The 23,880-nt window shown below is 43.0% G+C and overlaps 2 protein-coding genes across 4 annotated transcripts in view; one reads left to right on the plus strand and one right to left on the minus strand.

The window, feature by feature from the left end:
- The window catches only part of eps8l2 (EPS8 signaling adaptor L2), a gene marked incomplete at its 5' end in the record, with an annotated part of 36,121 nt that extends 23,241 nt beyond the window's left edge, over positions 1-12,880 (plus strand). For 2 of the 3 annotated variants that reach the window (XM_080539950.1, XM_080539948.1), the window contains 11 exons: positions 65-153; positions 285-359; positions 1,038-1,186; positions 1,398-1,596; positions 5,188-5,222; positions 5,341-5,446; positions 8,951-9,082; positions 9,660-9,744; positions 9,916-10,090; positions 11,109-11,241; positions 11,451-12,880. In XM_080539950.1, the coding sequence (XP_080396076.1) occupies positions 65-153; positions 285-359; positions 1,038-1,186; positions 1,398-1,596; positions 5,188-5,222; positions 5,341-5,446; positions 8,951-9,082; positions 9,660-9,744; positions 9,916-10,090; positions 11,109-11,241; positions 11,451-11,528 (1,256 nt within the window). In that variant the 3' untranslated portion in view covers positions 11,529-12,880. The remainder of the gene's footprint in view (positions 1-64; positions 154-284; positions 360-1,037; positions 1,187-1,397; positions 1,597-5,187; positions 5,223-5,340; positions 5,447-8,950; positions 9,083-9,659; positions 9,745-9,915; positions 10,091-11,108; positions 11,242-11,450) is intronic. The other variant, XM_080539949.1, reaches the window with a different exon arrangement.
- Positions 12,881-13,720: 840 nt separating this feature from the next.
- fads2 (fatty acid desaturase 2) lies at positions 13,721-23,440 on the minus strand (the record flags this gene model as incomplete). The annotated part of the gene is made up of 12 exons (XM_080538915.1): positions 13,721-13,772; positions 14,000-14,125; positions 14,244-14,323; positions 14,491-14,587; positions 14,717-14,814; positions 14,935-15,011; positions 20,863-20,923; positions 21,590-21,715; positions 21,811-21,912; positions 22,108-22,305; positions 22,802-22,912; positions 23,231-23,440. 12 exons carry the CDS (start codon positions 23,438-23,440, stop codon positions 13,721-13,723), a joined length of 1,338 nt encoding a protein of 445 aa, XP_080395041.1.
- Positions 23,441-23,880: the final 440 nt, after the last annotated feature.

Consider the following 23,880-nt stretch of genomic DNA (forward strand, 5'->3'; position numbering starts at 1 on the left):
GTGGAGCAGTAACCCTGTAGGCTGTGTGTGGCCCTCATTGTTGCTCTGCTCTGCTTGTTGACAGAGGGCATGCTGACCTTGAGGGCCAAGCCCCCCTCTGAGGCAGAGTTCGTGGATAGCCTACAGAAACTGAAGCTGGCCTTCAACCTGTTGGTGAGTTCTCCTACACAGTAGCACGACCCTCCACTGTTCTCCAGTCCATACTGTACAGTGTTGGATTCACCAGCTGGCTGAGAGTAGGTGAACTGGCTCTGACAGTGTGTTTGTTTTTCTGCCCCCTGCAGGCCAAACTGAAGAAGCACATCCAGAATCCTAGTGCATCTGAGTTGGTTCATTTCCTCTTCGGCCCTCTGGAGCTGGTGAGGCACTGAGAGACACAGATATGTTGCACAAAGAAGACGTTTGTTCTCAATTATTCCATTTGAACCGTATTTGGATTGAGACAGACATATGCAGCTTCCCCTCCAGTTCTCCTTCCATTTGCTATTGTGATAAGATGAACAATTATTGTCTCAATAAGGCAAACAATATCCATACTATGTCTAGCCGTCCAACCATTCTACAGTATGTTGCTAATGGAATGATGGCTTAACCATACACAAGAGCATGAAACTCCTCTTTCAACAATCTATTGAAGTGAGCTTAATAAGAACAGCTCAAGGTTGGTATTGTTGTATTCACAAACATTCCTTCTATTATAGTTGTTTAGTGTACCACACCCTCTGTCACAATCTTTACAGGTCTCTCACCAGACCGGAGTAATGTGGTTTTCCACTCCAGGTGCAGCAGCCATTACATAATGATGAACATACAGTCTATTTGCCTAGCCACACATTAGATCAGCCACGCACGACTGATGTACTGAGGCAGAGAGCCGAACCCTGACTTGATCAGCATACAAATCAGCATGACTCACATGGATGTCAAAGCCTGATTGACATGTCATAAAGTGGGAGTTCTCAGTGTCTCAATGTAGGACTGGGTCCAGAGGGCAGAATGTAACCCAGAGTGTGACCTCACGGTGACCCCACCTGCAGGTGCTCCAGAGCTGTGGGAGTCCGGAGCTTCCTCGCTCCGTCATCTCCCCTCACCTGTCCAGAGACGCTGTGGACTTCCTGAGGGGACACCTCTCCCCCAAAGAGATGACCATCTTTGAGCTGCTGGGAGATGGCTGGACCAGACCCAGGTGCGTGTGTGTGTGTGTGTGTGTGTGTGTGTGTGTGTGTGTGTGTGTGGTGTGTGTGTGGTGTGTGTGTGTGTGTGTGTGTGTGGTGTGTGTGTGTATGCGTGTGTAGTGTGTGTATGTGTGTGTGTGTGTGTGTGTGTGTGTGTGTACAGTAGATATAACAGAGTTGAGAATTGTTGTTACATTGGTCCACATGTGTGTTCCTCTGCAGGGCGGACTGGCCCAGAGACCAGTGTGCTCCTCCCTACGTCCCTAAATTCCGAAATGGCTGGGAGCCCCCGGTGGAGCTCTTCAGAACGTCGCCATGGGAGACAGAGGGTTCCGGGGCTCCGCCCATGTCCCCCGGGGGTTCTATGTCCCTCGCCAGCCCAGACTACAGGAAGCACTCAGATGAGGTGAGACAGTATGAGGTGAGACAGTGTGAGGTGAGACAGTATGAGGTGAGACAGTATGAGGTGAGACAGTGTGAGGTGAGACAGTGTGAGACAGTATGAGGTGAGACAGTGTGAGGTGAGACAGTGTGAGGTGAGACAGTGTGACAGTGTGAGGTGAGACAGTGTGACAGTGTGAGGTGAGACAGTGTGACAGTGTGAGGTGAGACAGTGTGAGGTGAGACAGTGTGAGGTGAGACAGTGTGAGGTGAGACAGTGTGAGGTGAGACAGTATGAGGTGAGACAGTGTGAGGTGAGACAGTATGAGGTGAGACAGTGTGAGGTGAGACAGTGTGAGGTGAGACAGTGTGAGGTGAGACAGTATGAGGTGAGACAGTGTGAGGTGAGACAGTGTGAGGTGAGACAGTATGAGGTGAAACAGTATGAGGTGAGACAGTGTGAGGTGAGACAGTGTGAGACAGTGTGAGGTGAGACAGTGTGAGGTGAGACAGTGTGAGGTGAGACAGTATGAGGTGAGACAGTATGAGGTGAGACAGTGTGAGGTGAGACAGTGTGAGGTGAGACAGTGTGAGGTGAGACAGTGTGAGGTGAGACATTATGAGGTGAGACAGTGTGAGGTGAGACAGTGTGAGGTGAGACAGTGTGAGGTGAGACAGTATAAGGTGAGACAGTATGAGGTGAGACAGTATGAGGTGAGACAGTGTGAGGTGAGACAGTGTGAGGTGAGACAGTATGAGGTGAGACAGTGTGAGGTGAGACAGTGTGAGGTGAGACAGTGTGAGGTGAGACAGTGTGAGGTGAGACAGTGTGAGGTGAGACAGTATGAGGTGAGACAGTGTGAGGTGAGACAGTATGAGGTGAGACAGTGTGAGACAGTGTGAGACAGTGTGAGGTGAGACAGTGTGAGGTGAGACAGTATGAGGTGAGACAGTGTGAGGTGAGACAGTATGAGGTGAGACAGTATGAGGTGAGACAGTGTGAGGTGAGACAGTGAGGTGAGACAGTGTGAGGTGAGACAGTGTGAGGTGAGACAGTGTGAGGTGAGACAGTATGAGGTGAGACAGTGAGGTGAGACAGTGTGAGGTGAGACAGTATGAGACAGTGTGAGACAGTGTGAGACAGTGTGAGACAGTGTGAGGTGAGACAGTGTGAGGTGAGACAGTGTGAGGTGAGACAGTATGAGGTGAGACAGTGTGAGACAGTGTGAGACAGTGTGAGGTGAGACAGTATGAGGTGAGACAGTGTGAGGTGAGACAGTGTGAGGTGAGACAGTGTGAGGTGAGACAGTGTGAGGTGAGACAGTGAGACAGTATGAGGTGAGACAGTGTGACAGTATGAGGTGAGACAGTGTGAGGTGAGACAGTGTGAGGTGAGACAGTGTGAGGTGAGACAGTATGAGGTGAGACAGTGAGGTGAGACAGTGTGAGGTGAGACAGTATGAGACAGTGTGAGACAGTGTGAGACAGTGAGGTGAGACAGTATGAGGTGAGACAGTGTGAGGTGAGACAGTGTGAGGTGAGACAGTGTGAGGTGAGACAGTATGAGGTGAGACAGTGTGAGACAGTGTGAGACAGTATGAGACAGTGAGGTGAGACAGTGAGGTGAGACAGTGTGAGGTGAGACAGTATGAGGTGAGACAGTGTGAGGTGAGACAGTGTGAGGTGAGACAGTGTGAGGTGAGACCGTGTGAGGTGAGACAGTGAGACAGTATGAGGTGAGACAGTGTGACAGTATGAGGTGAGACAGTGTGAGGTGAGACAGTGAGGTGAGACAGTGAGGTGAGACAGTGAGGTGAGACAGTGTGAGGTGAGACAGTGTGAGGTGAGACAGTATGAGGTGAGACAGTGTGAGGTGAGACAGTGTGAGGTGAGACAGTGAGGTGAGACAGTGAGGTGAGACAGTGTGAGGTGAGACAGTGTGAGGTGAGACAGTATGAGGTGAGACAGTATGAGGTGAGACAGTGAGGTGAGACAGTATGAGGTGAGACAGTGAGGTGAGACAGTATGAGGTGAGACAGTGAGGTGAGACAGTGTGAGGTGAGACAGTGAGGTGAGACAGTGTGAGGTGAGACAGTATGAGGTGAGACAGTGAGGTGAGACAGTATGAGGTGAGACAGTGAGGTGAGACAGTATGAGGTGAGACAGTGAGGTGAGACAGTATGAGGTGAGACAGTATGAGGTGAGACAGTATGAGGTGAGACAGTGTGAGGTGAGACAGTATGAGGTGAGACAGTGTGAGGTGAGACAGTGTGAGGTGAGACAGTATGAGGTGAGACAGTGTGAGGTGAGACAGTGTGACAGTATGAGGTGAGACAGTATGAGGTGAGACAGTGTGAGGTGAGACAGTGTGAGGTGAGACAGTGTGAGGTGAGACAGTATGAGGTGAGACAGTGTGAGGTGAGACAGTGAGGTGAGACAGTGTGAGGTGAGACAGTGTGAGGTGAGACAGTATGAGGTGAGACAGTGTGAGGTGAGACAGTGTGAGGTGAGACAGTATGAGGTGAGACAGTGTGAGGTGAGACAGTGTGAGGTGAGACAGTGTGAGGTGAGACAGTGTGAGGTGAGACAGTGTGAGGTGAGACAGTATGAGGTGAGACAGTGTGAGGTGAGACAGTGTGAGGTGAGACAGTATGAGGTGAGACAGTGTGAGGTGAGACAGTGTGAGGTGAGACAGTGTGAGGTGAGACAGTGTGAGGTGAGACAGTGTGAGGTGAGACAGTATGAGGTGAGACAGTGTGAGGTGAGACAGTGTGAGGTGAGACAGTGTGAGGTGAGACAGTATGAGGTGAGACAGTATGAGGTGAGACAGTGTGAGGTGAGACAGTATGAGGTGAGACAGTGTGAGACAGTGTGAGGTGAGACAGTGTGAGGTGAGACAGTATGAGGTGAGACAGTGTGAGACAGTGTGAGGTGAGACAGTGTGAGGTGAGACAGTGTGAGGTGAGACAGTGTGAGGTGAGACAGTGTGAGGTGAGACAGTATGAGGTGAGACAGTGTGAGGTGAGACAGTGTGAGGTGAGACAGTGAGGTGAGACAGTGAGGTGAGACAGTATGAGGTGAGACAGTGTGAGGTGAGACAGTGAGGTGAGACAGTATGAGGTGAGACAGTGAGGTGAGACAGTGAGGTGAGACAGTATGAGGTGAGACAGTGAGGTGAGACAGTGAGGTGAGACAGTGTAGAGATCAGAGAGAAGGCTGTCGCTGTCTCCCAGGGGTCCAGTGTTACAGTAGTTCATCCTCTGCTCACTGACATTTCTTCGGTGCCCATTTATTCATAAGCTCAAGGTGGTTTCAGAAAGGATCTTTTCTGATGTAGGCATTTTGGTTCTCATCTCAAATGAAATGTTAATGTTATGCTTGGCAATTGATGTCAAAAGTAATGTGCTTCGACCACGAGAGGCTGGCGGAAGCCAAAATCGGAGGATGGGCTCATTGTAATGAAATGAGGAATGGTATCAAACGCACATGTTACCATTCCTCATTCCATGCCATACATTACAATGAGCCTGTCTTCCGATTTCTACCTCCAACAGCCTCCCCTGGTTTAGATATACAGTATGCCTTTCCACTCCACCGCTGACAACGAAATCTCCTGTCTTCTGTCTTCCAGCTTTATGGAACTCAGTCCTCAAGCTCATCCAATGGGTGAGTTGAATGTCCTTACCATTACTAAACATAATGTTTCCAAGACGCTCTATATCCATTTGATCCACAGTATATAGAACTGTACTCTACAAGGCCATGTGACTTTGTCTCCTCACAGGTCCTACAATGGGATGCCATCCTCCCGCAAATATGCCAAGATCCGCTACCACTTTGTGGCCCGCAATGCCAATGAGCTCTCTGTGCTGCAGGACGAGGTGCTAGAGGTAGGGTAGCTGTGGGGCATCGAGAGGTGGGGGAAGGACACACATTATTACATCTTTATGTCTTTATGTACCTTTACAGTCTCTTACAGTAGACATCAACTAGATGTCAGTACCTTTAGGGCTCCACTTGCTTGAGCAAATAGTACTGACCAGAGCAAAAAATTACCTCCAGTAACAACTCAGTAATCTTCAGCATGATTATATGTGGCAAGGTCGGGTGAAAGGGTCCGGATGTCAGCAATTCTCAAGTTGCTCGATATAACAAACTACAGTTTTAGGATCACTAAATACTAGAATTTGTGAATTGGATTCACTCTATAGTCTGCCGTAGGCTACTGGGTAAGTGATACATGGCTTGTAAACAAACTTACGTTTTAGGACGCGTTCAAAAGCATTTAGAACATGTTGATGTTCTATCAGCATGTTGTGATGTGCTAAACATGCAGTTAGATGTGGCATAGGAGTAGGAGTAGGAGGCTGTGGAGCAGGAGGTAGTGCCGGATCTAATGATCGCAAGGTCGGCAGATCGGTGGTTTGAACCCCGGCTGGCCACATGTCGAAGTGTCCTTGGGCAAGACACTGAACCCCAAATTGCTCCCAATGAGCGGGCCGGCGCCTTGCATGGTAGCTTGCCGCCATTGGTGTGTGAATGGGTGAATGAGAGTTAGTTAGTCCTCTTCACCCCGTTGAGGGGCATAGGGCGTCCACCAGAGCTCTCCATCTCACTCTCTTTTGGGCCTGGGCCTTTGTTTCTTGCCAGCTCACCCCGATGTTCTTCAGGTCTTGGAGTGTGGAACGTCTCCAGGTGTTTTTCGGCCTTCCAGCTTTCCTCTTCCCCTGCGGGTTGTAGTCCAAGGCCTGTCTAGTGATGTTGTTGGAGTCCTTCCTAAGGGTGTGCCCTATCCAGCTCCACTTTCTCCTTTTGATGGTGGTAGCTATGCTGTCCTGGTTTGTTATTCTCCACAGCTCTTCATTTGTGATTCTGATGGGCCACCACAGCTTGAGGATGTACCGCAGGCATTTGTTGACAAACACCTGGATCTTGCTTGTGAGGCCCTTGGTGGTCCTCCATGTTTCAGAGCCGTAGAGCAGGACAGTCTTCACATTGGTATTGAAGATCCGTAGCTTTGTGTTGTTGGAGAGTTGCTTGGACAGCCAGATGGGCCTGAGTATATTGAAGGCTACTTGTGCTTTGCTGATGCGTGCTACTATGTCCCTGTCTGCTCCTCCATCCCTGCTGATGTTGCTCCCTAGGTATGTGAAGTGCTCCACGTCCTCTATGGCCTCTCCCCTGAGTGTGATTGGGTCATGTGTTTTCTGGTTTAGCTTCATGGTCTTAGTTTTCCAGATGTTGATCTTGAGTCCAAGCTGGTCACTGTTAGTCTGTAGCCTATCTGTCTTCTGTTGCAAGTGTGTGTGGTTTTCGGAGAGTAGTGCGAGGTCGTCTGCGAAATCTAGGTCCTCGAGCTGGGTGAACGGGGTCCACTGGAGTCCTGTCCTATGGTTTTCAGTTGTTCTTCTCATGATCCAGTCTATGGCAATGAGGAAAATCAGAGGGGAAAGGAGACAGCCCTGCCGCACCCCTGTCGTGATGGCAAAGGTGTTTGACAGTTTACCCTTGCAGATCACCCGGCCATTGGAATCCTGGTATATGTCTTTTATTACGTTGATGATCTTAGAGGGTAGGCCGTAGTGACCTAGGAGCTTCCACAACACTTCCCTATCCAGGCTATCGAAGGCTTTTTCGAAGTCAACAAAGTTTATATAAAGTGCGCTTTGCCACTCAACACACTGTTCTATAATGATTCGCAGGGTAGCAATGTGGTCTGTGCATGACTTATCCTTCCTAAAACCTGCTTGCTCCTTCCTCAACTGGTCATCCAAGGCTGCTTGTATCCTATCTAAGATAATCCTACAGAGAACCTTGCTAGGGGTGGACAGAAGCATTATGCCTCTCCAGTTGTTGCATTCGCTAAGGTTTCCTCTTTTTGGAATGGTGACCATTAAGCCCGTTTTCCATTCTATCGGGGTTGTCTCTGTATCCCAGATCTTGTTGAGGAGGGGGTATAGAACCTCTGTGGACGCTTTGGGATCGGCTTTCAGAATATCAGGGGGGATGTTATCAACTCCTGGTGCTTTTCCAGCCTTCATCTTTTTGATGGCTCTGGTTATTTCACTCTTCGAGATCCTCCATGAGTGAGAGGCCATTGTAAAGCGCTTTGGAATAAGCCATTTATTAACCATTAACCATTTAGATGTTCATAGTGATGTTATTTCTTAGCTCCTACCTAGCTATCAACACCATGGTAGCAAATGTGACAGGGGCTGGTTAAAAGGTCCTCAAGTCCTCATGGTCATTTTTCAATTGAAAACAGTTGAAGAAGATATACTTATTTCAATGTTGGTCCCCCTCAAACCAAATAGCGATTAGAGAAACGCACTCTGAATCAAAACACAAGCAAAACAGCTGCTAATAGCTAGCGCTAAATAGGAACTTCACTACAAACTAACTGCATGTTTAGCACATCACAACATGCTGGTAGAACATCAACATGCTAAAAACACATAACTATACATAATTAGATGATCACACAGCTTTTGAACGCGTCCTAAAACATAAGTTTACAAACCATGTATCACTTACCAGTAGCCTATGGCAGACGAGACAGTGAATCCAATGAATAAATATATACTGTATGTTACGGTACATGTGGGAACACGGTACATGTGGGAAAACTAGGGTTAGAGTTAGGTGCTAGGGTGCTACGGTTAGGGTTAGGGTTAGGGTTAGGGGTAGGGTTTAGGGTTAGGGTTAGGATTAGGGTTAGACATGCCAGCATGTACCAAATCGACGTAGCACCTAACCCTAACCCTAGTTTTCCCACATGTACCGTATTCCCACATGTACCGTAACATATATATATATATAATATATATAAGTATTTAGTGATCCTTAAACTGTTGTTTGTTATATCTATTGGGCTCTTCAACAACTTTCGTAATAATGCCAAAAAAACAGAATTAAAATGGTCATTTGCGCGACTTGCGGATTGCGGCCCTTTTTATCAGACCGTGTCACAAATGCGATTCAGAGCGTTTTTCTCTGGTATTTGGTTTGAGGAGTACCAACATTCAAATAAGCATATCTTCTTCAACTATTCAGATGTCAATGTATGACACATCATTTGAGAGCTTACAATCTGCACTTTCATAATCTGGAAAACTGAAAAAATGCCCTTCTTGGGGACTTTTGGGGACTTTTTCACCAGACCCATATTTGTCACCAGACACATATTGTATCTTGTCTAATGTTCTTGGAGAAAACATTGATTATTCCAACAGAATTGTTGTGTAAAGTCTGAAAATGCATTGCATTACAGTATTATGCAAACACTATTATTGTTATTATTAAAAGCTCTTCGCGGAATATGTCTCTTCAAGTCTATTACAAACATTATGGTTAAGATTTCACTTTGCGATGATGACGTGATGTGGGTCTTGCAGGTGATCGAGGATGACAAACAGTGGTGGAAGCTGAGGAATCGGAGCGGCCAGTCAGGCTACGTACCCTACAACATCCTGGATGTAGTGAAGCTAGAGGAGCCCCATGGTATACCAGAAGCCCTCTACAGCCAGGTACTAAACTGTACACACCATAGATACACACACATACAGTACATGTACACATACAGTACACACACACACACACACACACACACATACAGTACACACATACATACAGTACACACACACATGCAGTACACAAACACATACAGTACATGTACACATACAGTACACATACATATAGCACACATATTGTACAAGTATACATACACTTACACGTACATGTACAGCACACATTGTACACCTACAGTAGAGTACACATACTCAAACAAACTGTTATTTTACACCAATGCACCCAGTACACAGTGTGCCGTGTGCAAATATGCCCACACCCTTTGTACTGCAGGCACATACTCTACATACAAACACACATGCACGCACACACACGCAGACACACACACACACACACACATACCTTCGTGCTACAAGTACACCAACACCCACAAGCTACTGAACCAACATACCGTGAATCATTTGTGGTTTTGGCACATTTGCAAAAATGCTTCAAGAAAACAATTTAGTCCAAAGTGAATACTGTTCTGTTTAACATGTTCCCATGTCTCCTCCTGCTCTGTCTCTGGAACCCCAGGCTGGCCAGCCCTACAGAGGCAGCACCTCTCCCTCCAGCTCTCTAGGCCGTGGGGAGAGCTTTGACATGGGAAGGTCCAAAGACTGTGAGTGGCAGACTCTTTCTATTCACTTCCACTCTTCCATCAATGCAAGTCTCACTGTACATCAGTTTTGCTTATCAGTCTCATCAGTTTGTTCAAGGATGCATGGTCTGCTCACAGTTTTCAAACCCTTCACCTCTCTCTCTCCCTCCACCGTTGTTGGTCCTATTGCAGCTCGGATGGATGAAGTGAATGACGAGCTGTTGAAAAGGATCACCACTAACAAGACTCAACCTCCCAGCCGGAACTTCAGAGTGGAGCGTCCCTCTGGCAGCCTCGTGCCTCTCACCTTTGACTCCAACCCACACCAAGTCACCACCTGGCTCAATGCCAAGGGCTTCTCCAAACCGTGAGTCACCCTGCCATGTGTGTGTGTGTGTGTGTGTGTTAGTGTGTGTGTGTTAGTTAGTTAGTGTGTGTGTGTGTGTGTGTGTGTGTGTGTGTGTGTGTGTGTGTGTGTGTGTGTGTGTGTGTGTGTGTGTGTGTGTGTGTGTGTGTGTGTGTGTGTGTGTGTGTGTGTGTGTGTGTGTGTGTGTGTGTGTGCGTGTGTGTGTGTGTGTGTGTGCATGTGTGTGTATATACTTTATTATGAAGACCCTTTGCACTCAACAAAGATACAGCAGTTTATGGTATTATAGTCCTCTTATTAAACTTAGATTAGTGTAGTGCTATGGAGATTAGGGTTGATTTAATAGGGTTGATTAGTATCAGCTCTCTCAGTTATTCAAGATAAGTGCTCATAATTGCATGGCTCTGCAAAAGGTCACAGTATCCCCAATCACCAACCAGTTATCTCCTCTAGCTAGACTAGATACTCTACATCAGTGTTTCTCAACCCTCTCCTTGGGGCGCCCCAGCCACACCACATATTTGATCTGTTCCACCACCAGCTCACCTGATTCAACTAATCAAGTACAAAGCAATTATGGTTTGAACTTGATTAGTTGAATCAGGTGTGCTGGTGGTGGAACAGATCAAATATGTGGAGCGGCTGGGGGTCCCTGAGGAGAGGTTTGAGAAACACTGCTCTACATTACTAGGGGGTAGTGAAGGGGTAGTGGTGGTCTAGTGGATAGTGAGTTGGACTTGTGGTCAGAAGGTTGTGAGTTCAAATCCCGCCTGAAACCACACAACTACTAGTGTGCCCTTGAGTAAGGCACTTAGCCCTCAGTTACTCCAGGGGGAATGTCCCTGTAATTCGTAATTGTAAGTCGCTTTGGATTAAAAGTGTCTGCTAAATGATTAAATTAATTGAAATTAATTACTGTACATAACCTCTCTTTTCAAGTCTGAATTACTGATTGAAAGACTAGAGAACCAATATCAAACTAATGGGTTTTATGTGTTTTGTGTCCCTGCTCCACCAGGACGGTGGAGTGTCTGGGCATCCTGACAGGAGCTCAGCTCTTCTCTCTCAACAAGGAGGAGCTGAAGGCCGTGTGTGGGGACGAGGGCTCACGCGTCTACAGCCAGATCACTGTTCAGAAAGCCCAGCTGGAGGTCAGTCTAACACTCACACACACACACACACACACACACACACACACACACACACACACACACACACACACACAAGATACACATTTGTATTCTGCCCTTTGGAGAATAGTACTTTAGTAGAGCAAATGTTATGACAGTCATACTGTAGGACCTACTGTACAACAGTAATCACCTGAAACTGTGATTGCTGTTTTTTTTTTTTTTTACAGAAGAGCAGTGGGGACTCAGAGCTCCAAGAGATCATGAGACGGAGACAAGAGAAGATTGGCTCTACCAGCGAGGACTGAACAGGATGACTGACTGTCAACCAATCACAGGCCATTATGGCTGGTCATTATCACTACCCCTGCATTACCATCCAACCAGAAGCCTTCCTCCCTTTCAATAACATAACTCAAGCTTTTTATCAGACAATCTACCGTTAATATTGGCATATACTGAAATGTTGTTATATACATTTTTTTAATTGTATATTTATTTGTATTGTTAGTAAATGTGTATATGTATTTCTGCCTTCAATTATTTACTTTTCGAATCATTCAGCTTTTTGCTGCTTTGTCTTACTACTATGTATATGTGTATGTGTGTGCTTTATGAGAAGAAGAGGGATACTGTATATGAATGTCTGCACAGTAAGACTGTGTGTGTGTGTGTGTGTGTGTGTGTGTGTGTGTGTGTGTGTGTGTGTGTGTGTGTGTGTGTGTGTGTGTGTGTGTGTGTGTGTGTGTGTGTGTGTGTGTGTGTGCAAGCATGCATGCATGCTAGTGCATGGTTGTCTCCCTGATTTACAGTATCACTTGGGTCTTTAATCGTCCAACATATTATTTAGTAAATCAAATAGAAAATTCTGTGTCTACATAAGGTCTTTAATGTGTATATATATCATTGAATTAAATGTTCATGTTCAAATAGCTGATAGCAACATACATATATATATGTGATATGATGAAGAAACATTCAGTCAGCAGCTTACTGACTATAGACATAAAGTATCCATCGTAGATGAAGAAGCTTTGAGCAGTGCCGATGCAGTACTTTCTCATATCCACTATCCATATTGCAGCTATTAACCAATAACCTTGGAATGTACAGTACTACAATTCAGCTTACCTTTCCACTACATCCACCTCTTCTATTGCATATTACAATCTCTGTGCCAGGGTGTATGAAATACGCTTTCAGATATTAACCAAATAATTGTCATAATGTTCTGTTTACATATGTATCCTTGCAATAATAAAACATAGTCTGAACATATGGAATTTGTTATTCATACAGTCGTAATGGATAAGTAGCTATATGCAGTATGTCACTTCTATGTTGTCACTCAAGGCTAGAAAATATTTAATTAGTCAATGGCATAAAATGTTGTTCTTGATCACACTGCAGCGCTTGTGTTTAAAGCATGAGGTACAATGATACTGCATGATGTAATTGTCCATGGCAGTTAAGTCTACTAAACTGTTTATAATTTGCAGCATGATATGTATACTGAATAATTTGAGGAAAATGGCTACATACATACCGATTGTCCTGGATTTTAAACATTGAAATTCCGTTTTTTAAAGATGGATTCAATGTGATTGTGTAAATATTGCTATGGTTAAGAATTTGAAGATAAAGTCTTAATAAAAAAACGTACTTGGTAGACAATCTGTTTCATGTTCATTTTTCTATAGAACTCATGTAGGCTACTATGCTGCTTTTATCATGAAAGTATAACAGTGTGGAATCTGTCCAGTCTGAAAAACGTATCTTAAAACTTGATAATTAGACAAACACTGGGGAAACAATCATCAGTCTCATTTTATTCTAGTTGGAATGAGGCTAATGAAGCAGTCAGCTTTCTTTATAAACAGTCTAAGACAGAGCGAGCTCCCCATATACAGACTGAAACTACCATACTGTTACTGTACAGAGGCAAAACAGAGCAGAGCAAATCACAAATTGCAAGACAAGCTCGTCAATAACCAGGGGAGGCTGGTGGAAGGAAATCAGAGAACGGGCTCAATGGAATGGAGTGTGTTTGATATCATTCCTCATTCCATTCGACGCATGACAATGTGCCTGTCTTTAGACGTCTACCTCAACCAGCCTCCACTGGTCAATAAAACAGCACCACTGTGCAACTCCCATTATACAGTACAGCATCACACAAACATGATTGTCTTGTCATTCATTAAGGTGGTATTTTACTATACCAGATACAAAATGTTTATTCTTAAAAAATGTAAATGATTTCAGACAGCATTTTACTGACTGCCCTATGATATCGATAGTGTAGTGCAAACAACGTTCTTTTTAAAAATCTGATTACATCAACACTAACACTTTTTTACGGTAAAAAATACTGCACAACAATGTAAACAATGACCAATAGGCCATCCAGGTGTGATTTACATGGGAGTGCTCTGATTTTAATTGAATTGGCTGGGGGAATATTCCAAACAACACAACCAGTTTGATACAGTCATTAGAGTCATTTATGAAGATATGCGTCAAGCCAGAGGTCCCCAGACTTCTTCAGTGACCTGGGGAAGAAATAAGAAGAGGGCAGGGGTGACAAACACGGACATGAAAGTAAACTGACTGAATGACTGACTAACTGACTGACTGACTGGCTAACTAGCAATATTGTATACTGTATACAAAACATACTGAACAATATAAACACAGTACATGTAGGCCTACATACGTATACAATAAGACACCCACTGCATTCCTCTGTATGAAGGGCATGTGTGATGTCACCTCTTACCTCACAACATCAATGACACCTTGCCTCAAAGTCTTGACCTGGTAGGGAATGCCATATTTCTCACACACAGCACGCACATGAGGGGCCACATGGTAGTAGTTATGACGGGGCATGGTGGGAAACAGACTTAGGGAGAGAGAGAGACAGCAAAGGTCCCAATGTATTAGAACCTCACATGTGTTTTTGCACAGAATCATATTCAAACTGAATTTGACTATCAGAAAAAGTAACTTATTTCACTTACTGGTGTTCAATCTGAAAGTTAAGATGGCCACTAAACCAGTCATTGAAGGGTGACTGCTCAATATTGCAGGTGGCACTCAACTAAACCAGAAAGAGACATATGAGCATTAGGACCCTCTACAGGAAGATTGAGGATGACCACACTAGGCTATAGAATATCTAAGGGGAGGAACCTTGATCTTCTCGTCAAAATCGCTTTGAGTAAGAAGCAAGTGGAGGAATTGAGTTTATGGGCCATGGCATTTTACCTGCATGGTCAGCCAGTCCTGGTGTCTGTCATGGTCGATCTCCATAGGGAGGTGGTTCATTTGTGTGACCCAAACAAACCAGTGGCTCTCCAGAAATCTGCATACAGTGCATGAAATGAATCATCATGAAGTCATGATATTGTGTTAAAATCTTATAGAATAAACATAAAATAAATATGTACATATCCGCAGACACTGTATGTGAGTTTGTTTCATTTCACTTTACCTGACAAAGCTGAGGAGTACGACTGAGCCAAAGAGACCATAGAAGGGGACAAAACAGCAGAAGTAGCGAAGGTAGTAAGTCATCGACCATGTCAGATCCTTTAGAGGGGAGAAAGCTTGTTCTAGTGTCATTGGTATGAATACAACATCAATACTACTGCAATTACTTTACCAGTCATTTCTCAAAGAATTAGTAAGTTAGTTGGAATGACATCTCACCACCCAGTCCCGACGTGAAAACATTGTGCGCAATATCTGAATGTGGAAGTACACTGGAATGAGCAGCGGAGGTCCAACTGAGAGAGAGAGGTGAAAGAGCACCTATTGTAGTTACATCAGTTGACAGTAATTTATGTTTATGATTTGATTCTGGTTTTTTAGCGTCTTACATCTTTCATGGTGCCCAATCATACGGTTGAAGTAGGTAGTTTACATACATTTTGTAACTAAAACAAATTTCCTTAACCACTCCACAGATTTCATGTTAACAAACTATAGTTGTGGCAAGTCTGCTTTGTGCATGACACAAGTAATTTTTCCAACAATTGTTTACAATTGCAAACATTATTTCACTTATAATTCACTACATCACATTCCAGTGGGTCAGAAGTTCACATACACTAAATTGACTGTGCGAGCACTGCTCATTCACAAATGTGCGATGGCTTCTTAATATAATAATCCAGCCTCTTAATCCAGCCTCAACGACTGTTTCAGAAGGTGTCACCTCTTTAGATGCTGAAAAGGCCTTTGCCGGGTAGAATGGAACTATTTATTCATTACCCTAAAGAAATTTGGTTTCACTTTGGGAGCACTTTATTTCCTGGGTACAATTACTGTACACACCCCCACAAACATGCGTATGCACCAACACTATCAGGTCCAAATTCTTCCCCTTGATACGGGGGAAACGCCAAGGGTGTCCGCTGTCACCCCTCCTCTTCTTCATAGCTATCAAGCCTTTGTCCATAGCACTAAAGACCAATGGACTAATCCCAGGCATCACGAGAGCTAGTAAGTGTCCTTGTATGCAGACGACCTGCTACTTTATGTATTGAACCAAAAAAGAGCCATCCCTCATATCCTAGACACTCACCAAACTTTTGGTACGTTCTCTGGGTATAAGTTCAATATAGGAAAACGATATTTCCCCCCCCCAGCAGGGGATATCACACATATCACACAGTCTGATTTGCCATTTGCCATTCACCCTTTCCCCGACAACATTTCCCTGACAACTGCAAAAGTGGACCAACTTACAGCTCACACTCGCAGGAAGAATGCAGTGTATTAAAATGAATTGACTGAAATGAAGGAAGTCCTTCTTACATAGCATTGACAGTGTATCTATGGAGCAATAAAACTCCAAGGCTTCAAAAATCCTTATTACAGAGGGACAGATCGGAGGGCGGGTTGGGGTTACCAAATTAGTCATATCCACTTTGGATAGAATCTGGCAACAAATCAAACAACACTTTGGCTGGAATATGCTCTCCCTTAATACTCCAATATGCAATAATGAGCTGTTCAAACCTGCTAGGATCAATGCCAGATTCTCTCTTTGGGACAGACAAGGTCTTAGCACAATTGGTGAATTCTACAGGGATGGCACATTCTCCAGCTTCGCTCAGCTGTGTACTACCTTCAACCTACAACAATCAGACCTCTTTTAGGTACTTTCAAATTTGGCACTTCATTAAATCAAACATATCTTCATTTCCAGATGCTCCTCCCTCTTCGGGAATTGACCAACTTTCATCAGTGGCAAAAATGGCAAGACAACACATTTCATTCTTATGACCTCCTAGCTCCAGATACACCCCCGGCTTTGATGAGGATTAACACAGAATGGGAAACAGAACTGTGCATTATCATATCTGATGACCAGTGGACTGAGGCAATGGAAGAAATAAAATCTTGTTCATCTTGTGCAAAATTCCAACTAATAATATTTCAAAATAGTTCATAGAGCATAAATCTAGACTCGCCAAGATATACCCAAATATAGTAGACACATGTGATAGAATGCCCGAAACTAGAGGACTACTGGAAATCTTATTAGAGTAATTTCAGAAATGCTACGACATAACAGAACCATCCCCACAGATATACCTGAATGGAGGTGGGGAGGGATCATTATTGGAAAAAATGTTACTGCTATAATGATTTGTGATGATTACAAAAATGCCAATAAAATATGTAAAAAAATAATTTAAAAAAAGAATTGTGGACCTCCACAACTCTGGTTCATCCTTAGGAGCAATTTCCAAATGGCTGAAGGTACAACGTTCATCTGTACAAACAATAATACACAAGTATAAACACCATGGGACCACGCAGCCGTCATACCGCTCAGGAAGGAGACACGTTCTCCTAGAGATGAACAGACTTTGGTGTGAAAAGTGCAAATCAATCCCAGAACAAAAGAAAGGACCTTGTGAAGCTCCTGGAGGAAACAGGTACAAAAGTATCTATATCCACAGTAAAACAAGTCCTATATCGACATAACCTGAAAGGCCACTCAGGAAGGAAGAAGCCACTGCTCCAAAACCGCCATAAAAAGGTCAGACTATGGTTTGCAACTGCACATGGGAACAAAGATCCTACTTTTTGGAGAAATGTCCTCTGGTCTGATGAAACAAAAATGTAACTGTCTGGCCATAATGACCATCGTTATGTTTGGACGAAAAAGGGGGTGGCTTGCAAGCCAAGAACACCATTAGTGAAGCATGGGGATGGCAGCGTCAGGTTGTGGGGGTGCTTTACTGCAGGAGGGACTGCTGCACTTCACAAAATAGATGGCATCATGAGGAAGGATGGTCGCAAATGGGTCTTCCAAATTAACAATGACCCTAAAGCCCAATTTATACTTCTGCGTAAAATCGACGGCGTAGCCTACGCCGTAGCTTGCGTAGGCCCGCAGCCTACGCCGTAGGCTGCGACATGATTCCGACTCTCTCGTAGGCCAAAATGCGGAAGCCATGACAGAAATGTCATTTACTTTTTCTGTAATTACTTATTAATAAAGATTTGAAAAATTATGATAACCATCGCATTATCTTAGTTTAATGTCATTTCAATGCATCATGGAACTTTTATTTACAACAAGCATAACAAACAAAAAAATCGCTATTATGCCGCTATGAGTACACCATTCCAACGGAGCGCCCTATGGAAGCGTCAGGCACAGCCTTCCTATAAGGAGCGCGAATCATATTTACAAGATGCACAATCCTGTTTATTTAGAAATACATGATTAGTTACAGGGAGCCCCATGGCTGTTCAATGATATTTATGATAGACATATTTAATGTAAAGTTATCTATAAGAACTGTGATTGGTCCGCTTGCTAGCGTCACATTCCGACTCTCTCGTAAATGCGGAAGTCATGACAGAAATGTCATTTACGTTTTCTGTAATTACTTATTAATAAAGATTTGAAAAATGAGGATAACCATCTTATTATCTTAGTTTACTGTCATTTCAATGCATTATAGACATTTTCTTTACAACAAGCATAACAAAAATACGTTTTTTGATGCTATTATGCCACTATGAGTACACCGACCAACGCGACGCGGACTGACCAACGCAGAACTATAAACTGGGAGAGCCCTTGCGTAGGCTACGCCGTAGCCGCGCGTAAATTCGATGCAGAAGTATAAATTGGGCTTAAGCATACTTCCAAAGTTGTGGCAAAATGGCTTATGGACAACAAAGTCAAGGGGCCTCATTTATAGAAAGTACTTAGATCAATTTTGGATCATTTTGATCTTACCCGTGTCGTACGTAGAAAACCACGTCAACGTAGTGATTCATACAATTTCAACGTGAGTCAATTTGACCGTGGAAACGATCGTAGCTCTACGTTGAGTATTCACCTTACGCACATTACCTACTGGTTATGCAGAGTTATTACAGGCATGTGAGCCGCACTGCCTATACTGTAATTCATGCGAAGTGAATGTGGCTCGTAATAAAATTAACGATGTTGTTATCAGCCGAGAAAATTTGTTTAATTCAAGATTTAAAGTGAACTGATGTTTATGATTGTATTTCAGTCTTTCTTTATATCCCTCCGGAGCTGTCAATCTCCCCATCAACATGCCTAGTGCGTTCCACAACGGATCTTGCCCGGCTATGCGCTAAATTATACAGGATTATTCTTTTCACCTGATAAGAATAAGACCATTATATTATTACAGTATAAGCAGCACTCAAGTTGAGGGGGGATGAGGGGGAGGCATCCCTATAACGCCTACCCTATATTTATAGCACTTGGCTTAATTCAGCCTCTATTCACCTGCGTTCAATTTAAAGTATATTTGGTATTTATAGAAGGAAGCACGTACGCAATGTTAAACAAGCGCTGCTCGTTTTATAAATAATGCTTACGTCCGTTTAGAAAAATGTGCTTACGTGAAAGTCAAAGATGACGTTCAAGTACTTTTTTATAAATGAGTTATCGGAGTTATTGGAGTGACCATCACTAAGCCCTGACCTAAATCATACAGAACATTTGTGGGCAGAACTGAAAAAGCATGTGTGAGCAAGGAGGCCTACAAACCTGACTCAGTTACACCAGTTATGTCAGGAGGAATGGGGCAAAATTCCACCAATTTTTTGTGGCCATCAAATTTTTTGCACTATCAAAGCCACTGTAGTATTACTTATTTTACTTATTTACTTTACTGTGATTTTGTATCTTGATGCTGCAATGCCATGTTGAGGAACCAAAGCCGAAGATTCTTGTGTACTAAAAGCGATTCTGATTCTGATCTGATGTTTGACCCAAGTTAAACAATTTAAAGGCAATGCTACCAAATACTAACTAATTGTATGTACAATTCTGACCCACTGGGAATGTGATGAAAGAAATGAAAGCTGAAATAACTCATTCTCTCTACTATTCTGACAATTCTGACTCTACTATTTCACATTCTTAAAATAAATTAGTGATCCTAACTGACCTAAGACAGGATATATTTACCAGGATTAAATGTCAGGAATTGTGAAACACTGAGTTTAAATATATTTGGCTACGGTGTATGTAAACGTTTGACTACAATTGTATGTGTTTGAAACCATTTGTTCTGTTCTATAGGCAATATAGAAATTCACTTTATTTGAATTTCTATATTGTCTCAGGACAAATGGTTTCAAACACATATGAATGGGCACCATGAAATGTGTATGATGCTCAAATAAACTCATCGAATCATAAACATAACATTTTCTTACACCATTTGTATGAAACTGAAGTTCACATGGCCACGGCAATAACATACTGCACATGAGAACAACAGTAACGTTTTCAGCAAACCAGTAAGTCATTGCTTTCACACAAAATTCAAATGTTAAGCACCTTTTTGCAAAACAGTGCAAACAGTGTACATTTAAAAATATATATTTCCTTACAGCATATGCTGCAGCTACTTCTCCCATTATAGTGTATCTCTACCTCATACATCTCATCTCTCATCGCTCAACAGTTAAACTTACAATCAGTCTGTAATCACAAATGAAATAGTAACGTAACATGTGGCCTGGCAGACAGGAGAGAATAGATTACTGTAAATATTGTTGTATTACAGTAATGCAATTGTTGCTGTTGTTGTAGTTGTAGTTGTTGTTGTTGTTGTTGTTGTAACCTGCTTGATTCTGAATATTTTAGATTAATTTGATTTATATTTATAGTATCAATCTATGGTATCAATCATATTAACAGCTGCAGTACTACCATAAACTATATAGTACAAAGTCTTTCTGCTTTTCTGAGTGAAATTCTTACCTTTGTTTACAAATTAAAGTTGTCCAACCTGCAATGTTTGACGAGTATAGTTACTATTTAGTGTGCCATTGTGAAATTAATGGTGGATTGAACTTTTCATTAGTTGACAAAGGATACTGATTTGTATGTGCGTTTTGAGAGTTGTAGTGCATTTTGAAAAATAAATGTTGTGTTTTGGCAAACGTTTCAGGGGAACCTGTTAACCGTTATGAAATGTTGAATACTGTTTCAATAAATGTGCTCAAGCAATCAAGAAAAAGCTCCTAAACGTTCCTAAAGCATTGGGAATCGTTCTAATATCTTCTAATATCATTATATATGTTTTATATATTTTAAATTAAATAAAACAAACTCACTGAGGAAGAAGTACTTGTGTTGGTGGTGGTAGGGCATGTACTTCAACTTCTTTATACCATACTACAATAGACAGAAAAATCAAGTAAGCTGGTTAATGATGTACTGTAGTACTAAGTGTAACCTACTGTATCTGCATCTCATTTCAGTGTACTACAGTACAACATCATTGGATACTTTGCTCAGCATCATACAGTAGTTATAGTTGAACAGTTAAGCAGTAAGGCATGGAATCCTAACTCAAGATTCGCGAGTGTAACTCATTTGCATGACTCTTGCATTGATGTCAGTGGGAAATGTGGGCGATGATGTGATTTCCAGTACGTGTGAGGAATTTCAAATTAGGATTCCACCCTAATAAATCTGTGTCCTTTTCCAGATTGAGATCCTTCTCCTACATCACATCTCTGGCTGTGTTCCAAAATGTGTTCTTGCACTCTATCTAGAGAGTATACCAAGTATGGTATATGCTCTAGATAGAGTGCAAGAACGCATTTGTGACAGCAGCTGGTGAAAGCGGCAACAAGTCGGCAACAATCAATACTGTGTATAGAAGTGGGAATTACTCACCGAATCCATAGCATTGCAATATTTTAGCTTGACTATATATTGATTTATATAAATTTTTCTGAATATAAGTCTGAACATTTTGATTGGTTGCCGACTTGTTCCAACTTTCACCAGCTGCTGTCACATTTTGGAACACAGCCACAGTATCTGTCATAATACCTCCACTGGCTGTGAGTCTCCCAATACAAAGACGTGGAGCATGTTGACATCAGGATCCTTGCTGAAGACATTGGGCTTTGCATGGTGCTGGAAGTGGCGATGGTTCCACCAATTACCAGAAGCACCCTGGGAAAATGTTTTGATTGTCAATTACACCGGTTGGACACGACAGTGTAACAGCAGCAGAGTGTTACAGGTATCATCAGTGCCTAGTACTATACCTTTAGATGACCAATAACAAACTTGTGCAGTAAGTGATTCCAGGAGGATTTTTTGAAGACAGAGAGGTGCCCAAAATCATGCTGCAACCATCCAGCCTGAGACTAAAAGAAAGAAAAAACACTGAGATTAATTTAGGAGGTAGTTATTAATTATGTTGTTCACAAAGTCAATTCAAGCTCCTGTAATAAAATTAAACAACAATCTAATAAAAAAATGCAACATGCAACAACATTAACTGTTATGATACTTATCATCAATGACAATAATGATGATATGTAATATGAATGTAATCTTACCTGAGAGGTAGCCAGAATCACAGAACACAGCAGGGTCAGGATCCAGCTGGTACCCCAGGCCCACAGAAGTAGCAAAGCCAGGACCTCCAGTAGCAGAATGTGTCCCAGGTTGAGGCAGAAGAAGAGGGGCTTTGCATGGAACAATCCCTTCCTCTCCGCATGGTCACGCAAGGCCCGGAAATCTTGCAGTAGTGCAGCCTAAGGCCAGAGGAAATCAAAATAGACAGAACTAAACAAGTAGACAAACAAGAAACGTCAGGGTGAGGCTTGATGAAGGTGAGAAATGGGAATGGGGGTAGTGGATGAGTAAGATGTGGAGGATGTAAACTGAGAGAAACATGGGGAGGAAAGAAGAAGGGAGGAGTAATGGGTAAGAAAATGTGAGTAACAAAAATCTAAAGAGTGCCAGGATAGAAAGACTCATGAATAACTAAACAGACAGCAGGCATGGAAGATAGTACTGTATGACCTGCTCATTGTAGATGATACTAGTTAATTGACTGTATATAAACTTTAACTTTAAATATAGCCCCACTTGCTCTTCCAGATGCTGATAGTAACGCTAACTTTAGATATATAGACTTTTTGTATATCATTTTTATAATGCTTTTCTGCACTCTCAAAATCCCTGTAAAAACGTATAGTATATCATTGAGTGGGCGTGGTAGTCATAGGGAGGAAAGATCTGCCTCACATTTTTGTTATGGTCTTGACTGGGCTCTGTCGCTGCCAGCTCACCAATCAGCAAGGGCTTCAGAAACTTCTGCACAAACTTTGGATTAGGATGGAAAGCAGCAAACGCATCCTAGAAAACAGAGATTCACTTATTGTTTCACGAAAATAGTGTGCCCTGTGTTTTGGCAGTACTAGAAAACTAAAATGATTCCAACATGACTTTAGTGATTATACAATAATCCAATATTGCTATAGATGGTTAGAATCAAACATTGATCGCACAAAAACTGTGATGTCATACATACACTGATTATAACAGCACATTTTGAACCTATATGCATAACAAACAAACATGTACATATTTTAAACTAAAGATCAGTTGTAAATGTTTATTATAATGTTTGAGAACAAACAAACAGGTTGTTAAAATGCCATAAGCCCTAGTTACCGTGGCATCCTCCCCAGCATAGTGACTGATGACCCGGATACCACCTGGATGCCTGTTGACCCATTGGGTGACGTTGTACACCTTCCTGTTGATCACCAGCCACTGGTCGTTCCTGTGGCAGTGCCTCTGCACTTCTTCCCAGGTGTAGACATTGCTACATCTCCCACTGCCTGGCTCACCAGGGTCTGTCTGCTGGCACCCGCCCCCCATAATTACTCACAGTATAACTGGGCTGGACACCTGCACAGCCAGGGTCAGTCACTATCACTGAGCTGGGTCCACCTGCACAGCCAGTGTCAGTCACTATCACTGAGCTGGGTCCACTTGCACAGCCAAGGGCAGTTAACTGCAACAGGCAGTCAATGTGCTGAAATAAGATGCTGCCGCGTCACACCTACGTGATGAAATGGCCTGATTTACACCCCTGTGCCAGAGAAGAAAAAAAATCTCTAGTCAGTGTTCGAATGAAAAGAAAAAGACATATATCATTGCAATTCACATGCAACCTATTCTGCAACCTGTAGGCCTATACGATTGTGGTGTTCCAAACCTGTTGCACTACTATGGCAGTACATTCGCCTGAGGATTCTAACACTAAGCGTATGCTTACGATGGAGTAAGACAAAGAACATTGAAATATCTTTATCAAT

The sequence above is a fragment of the Nansenia antarctica genome (assembly GCF_963989245.1).
Source record: "Nansenia antarctica genome assembly, chromosome: 9".
Taxonomy (NCBI): Eukaryota; Metazoa; Chordata; class Actinopteri; order Argentiniformes; family Microstomatidae; genus Nansenia; species Nansenia antarctica.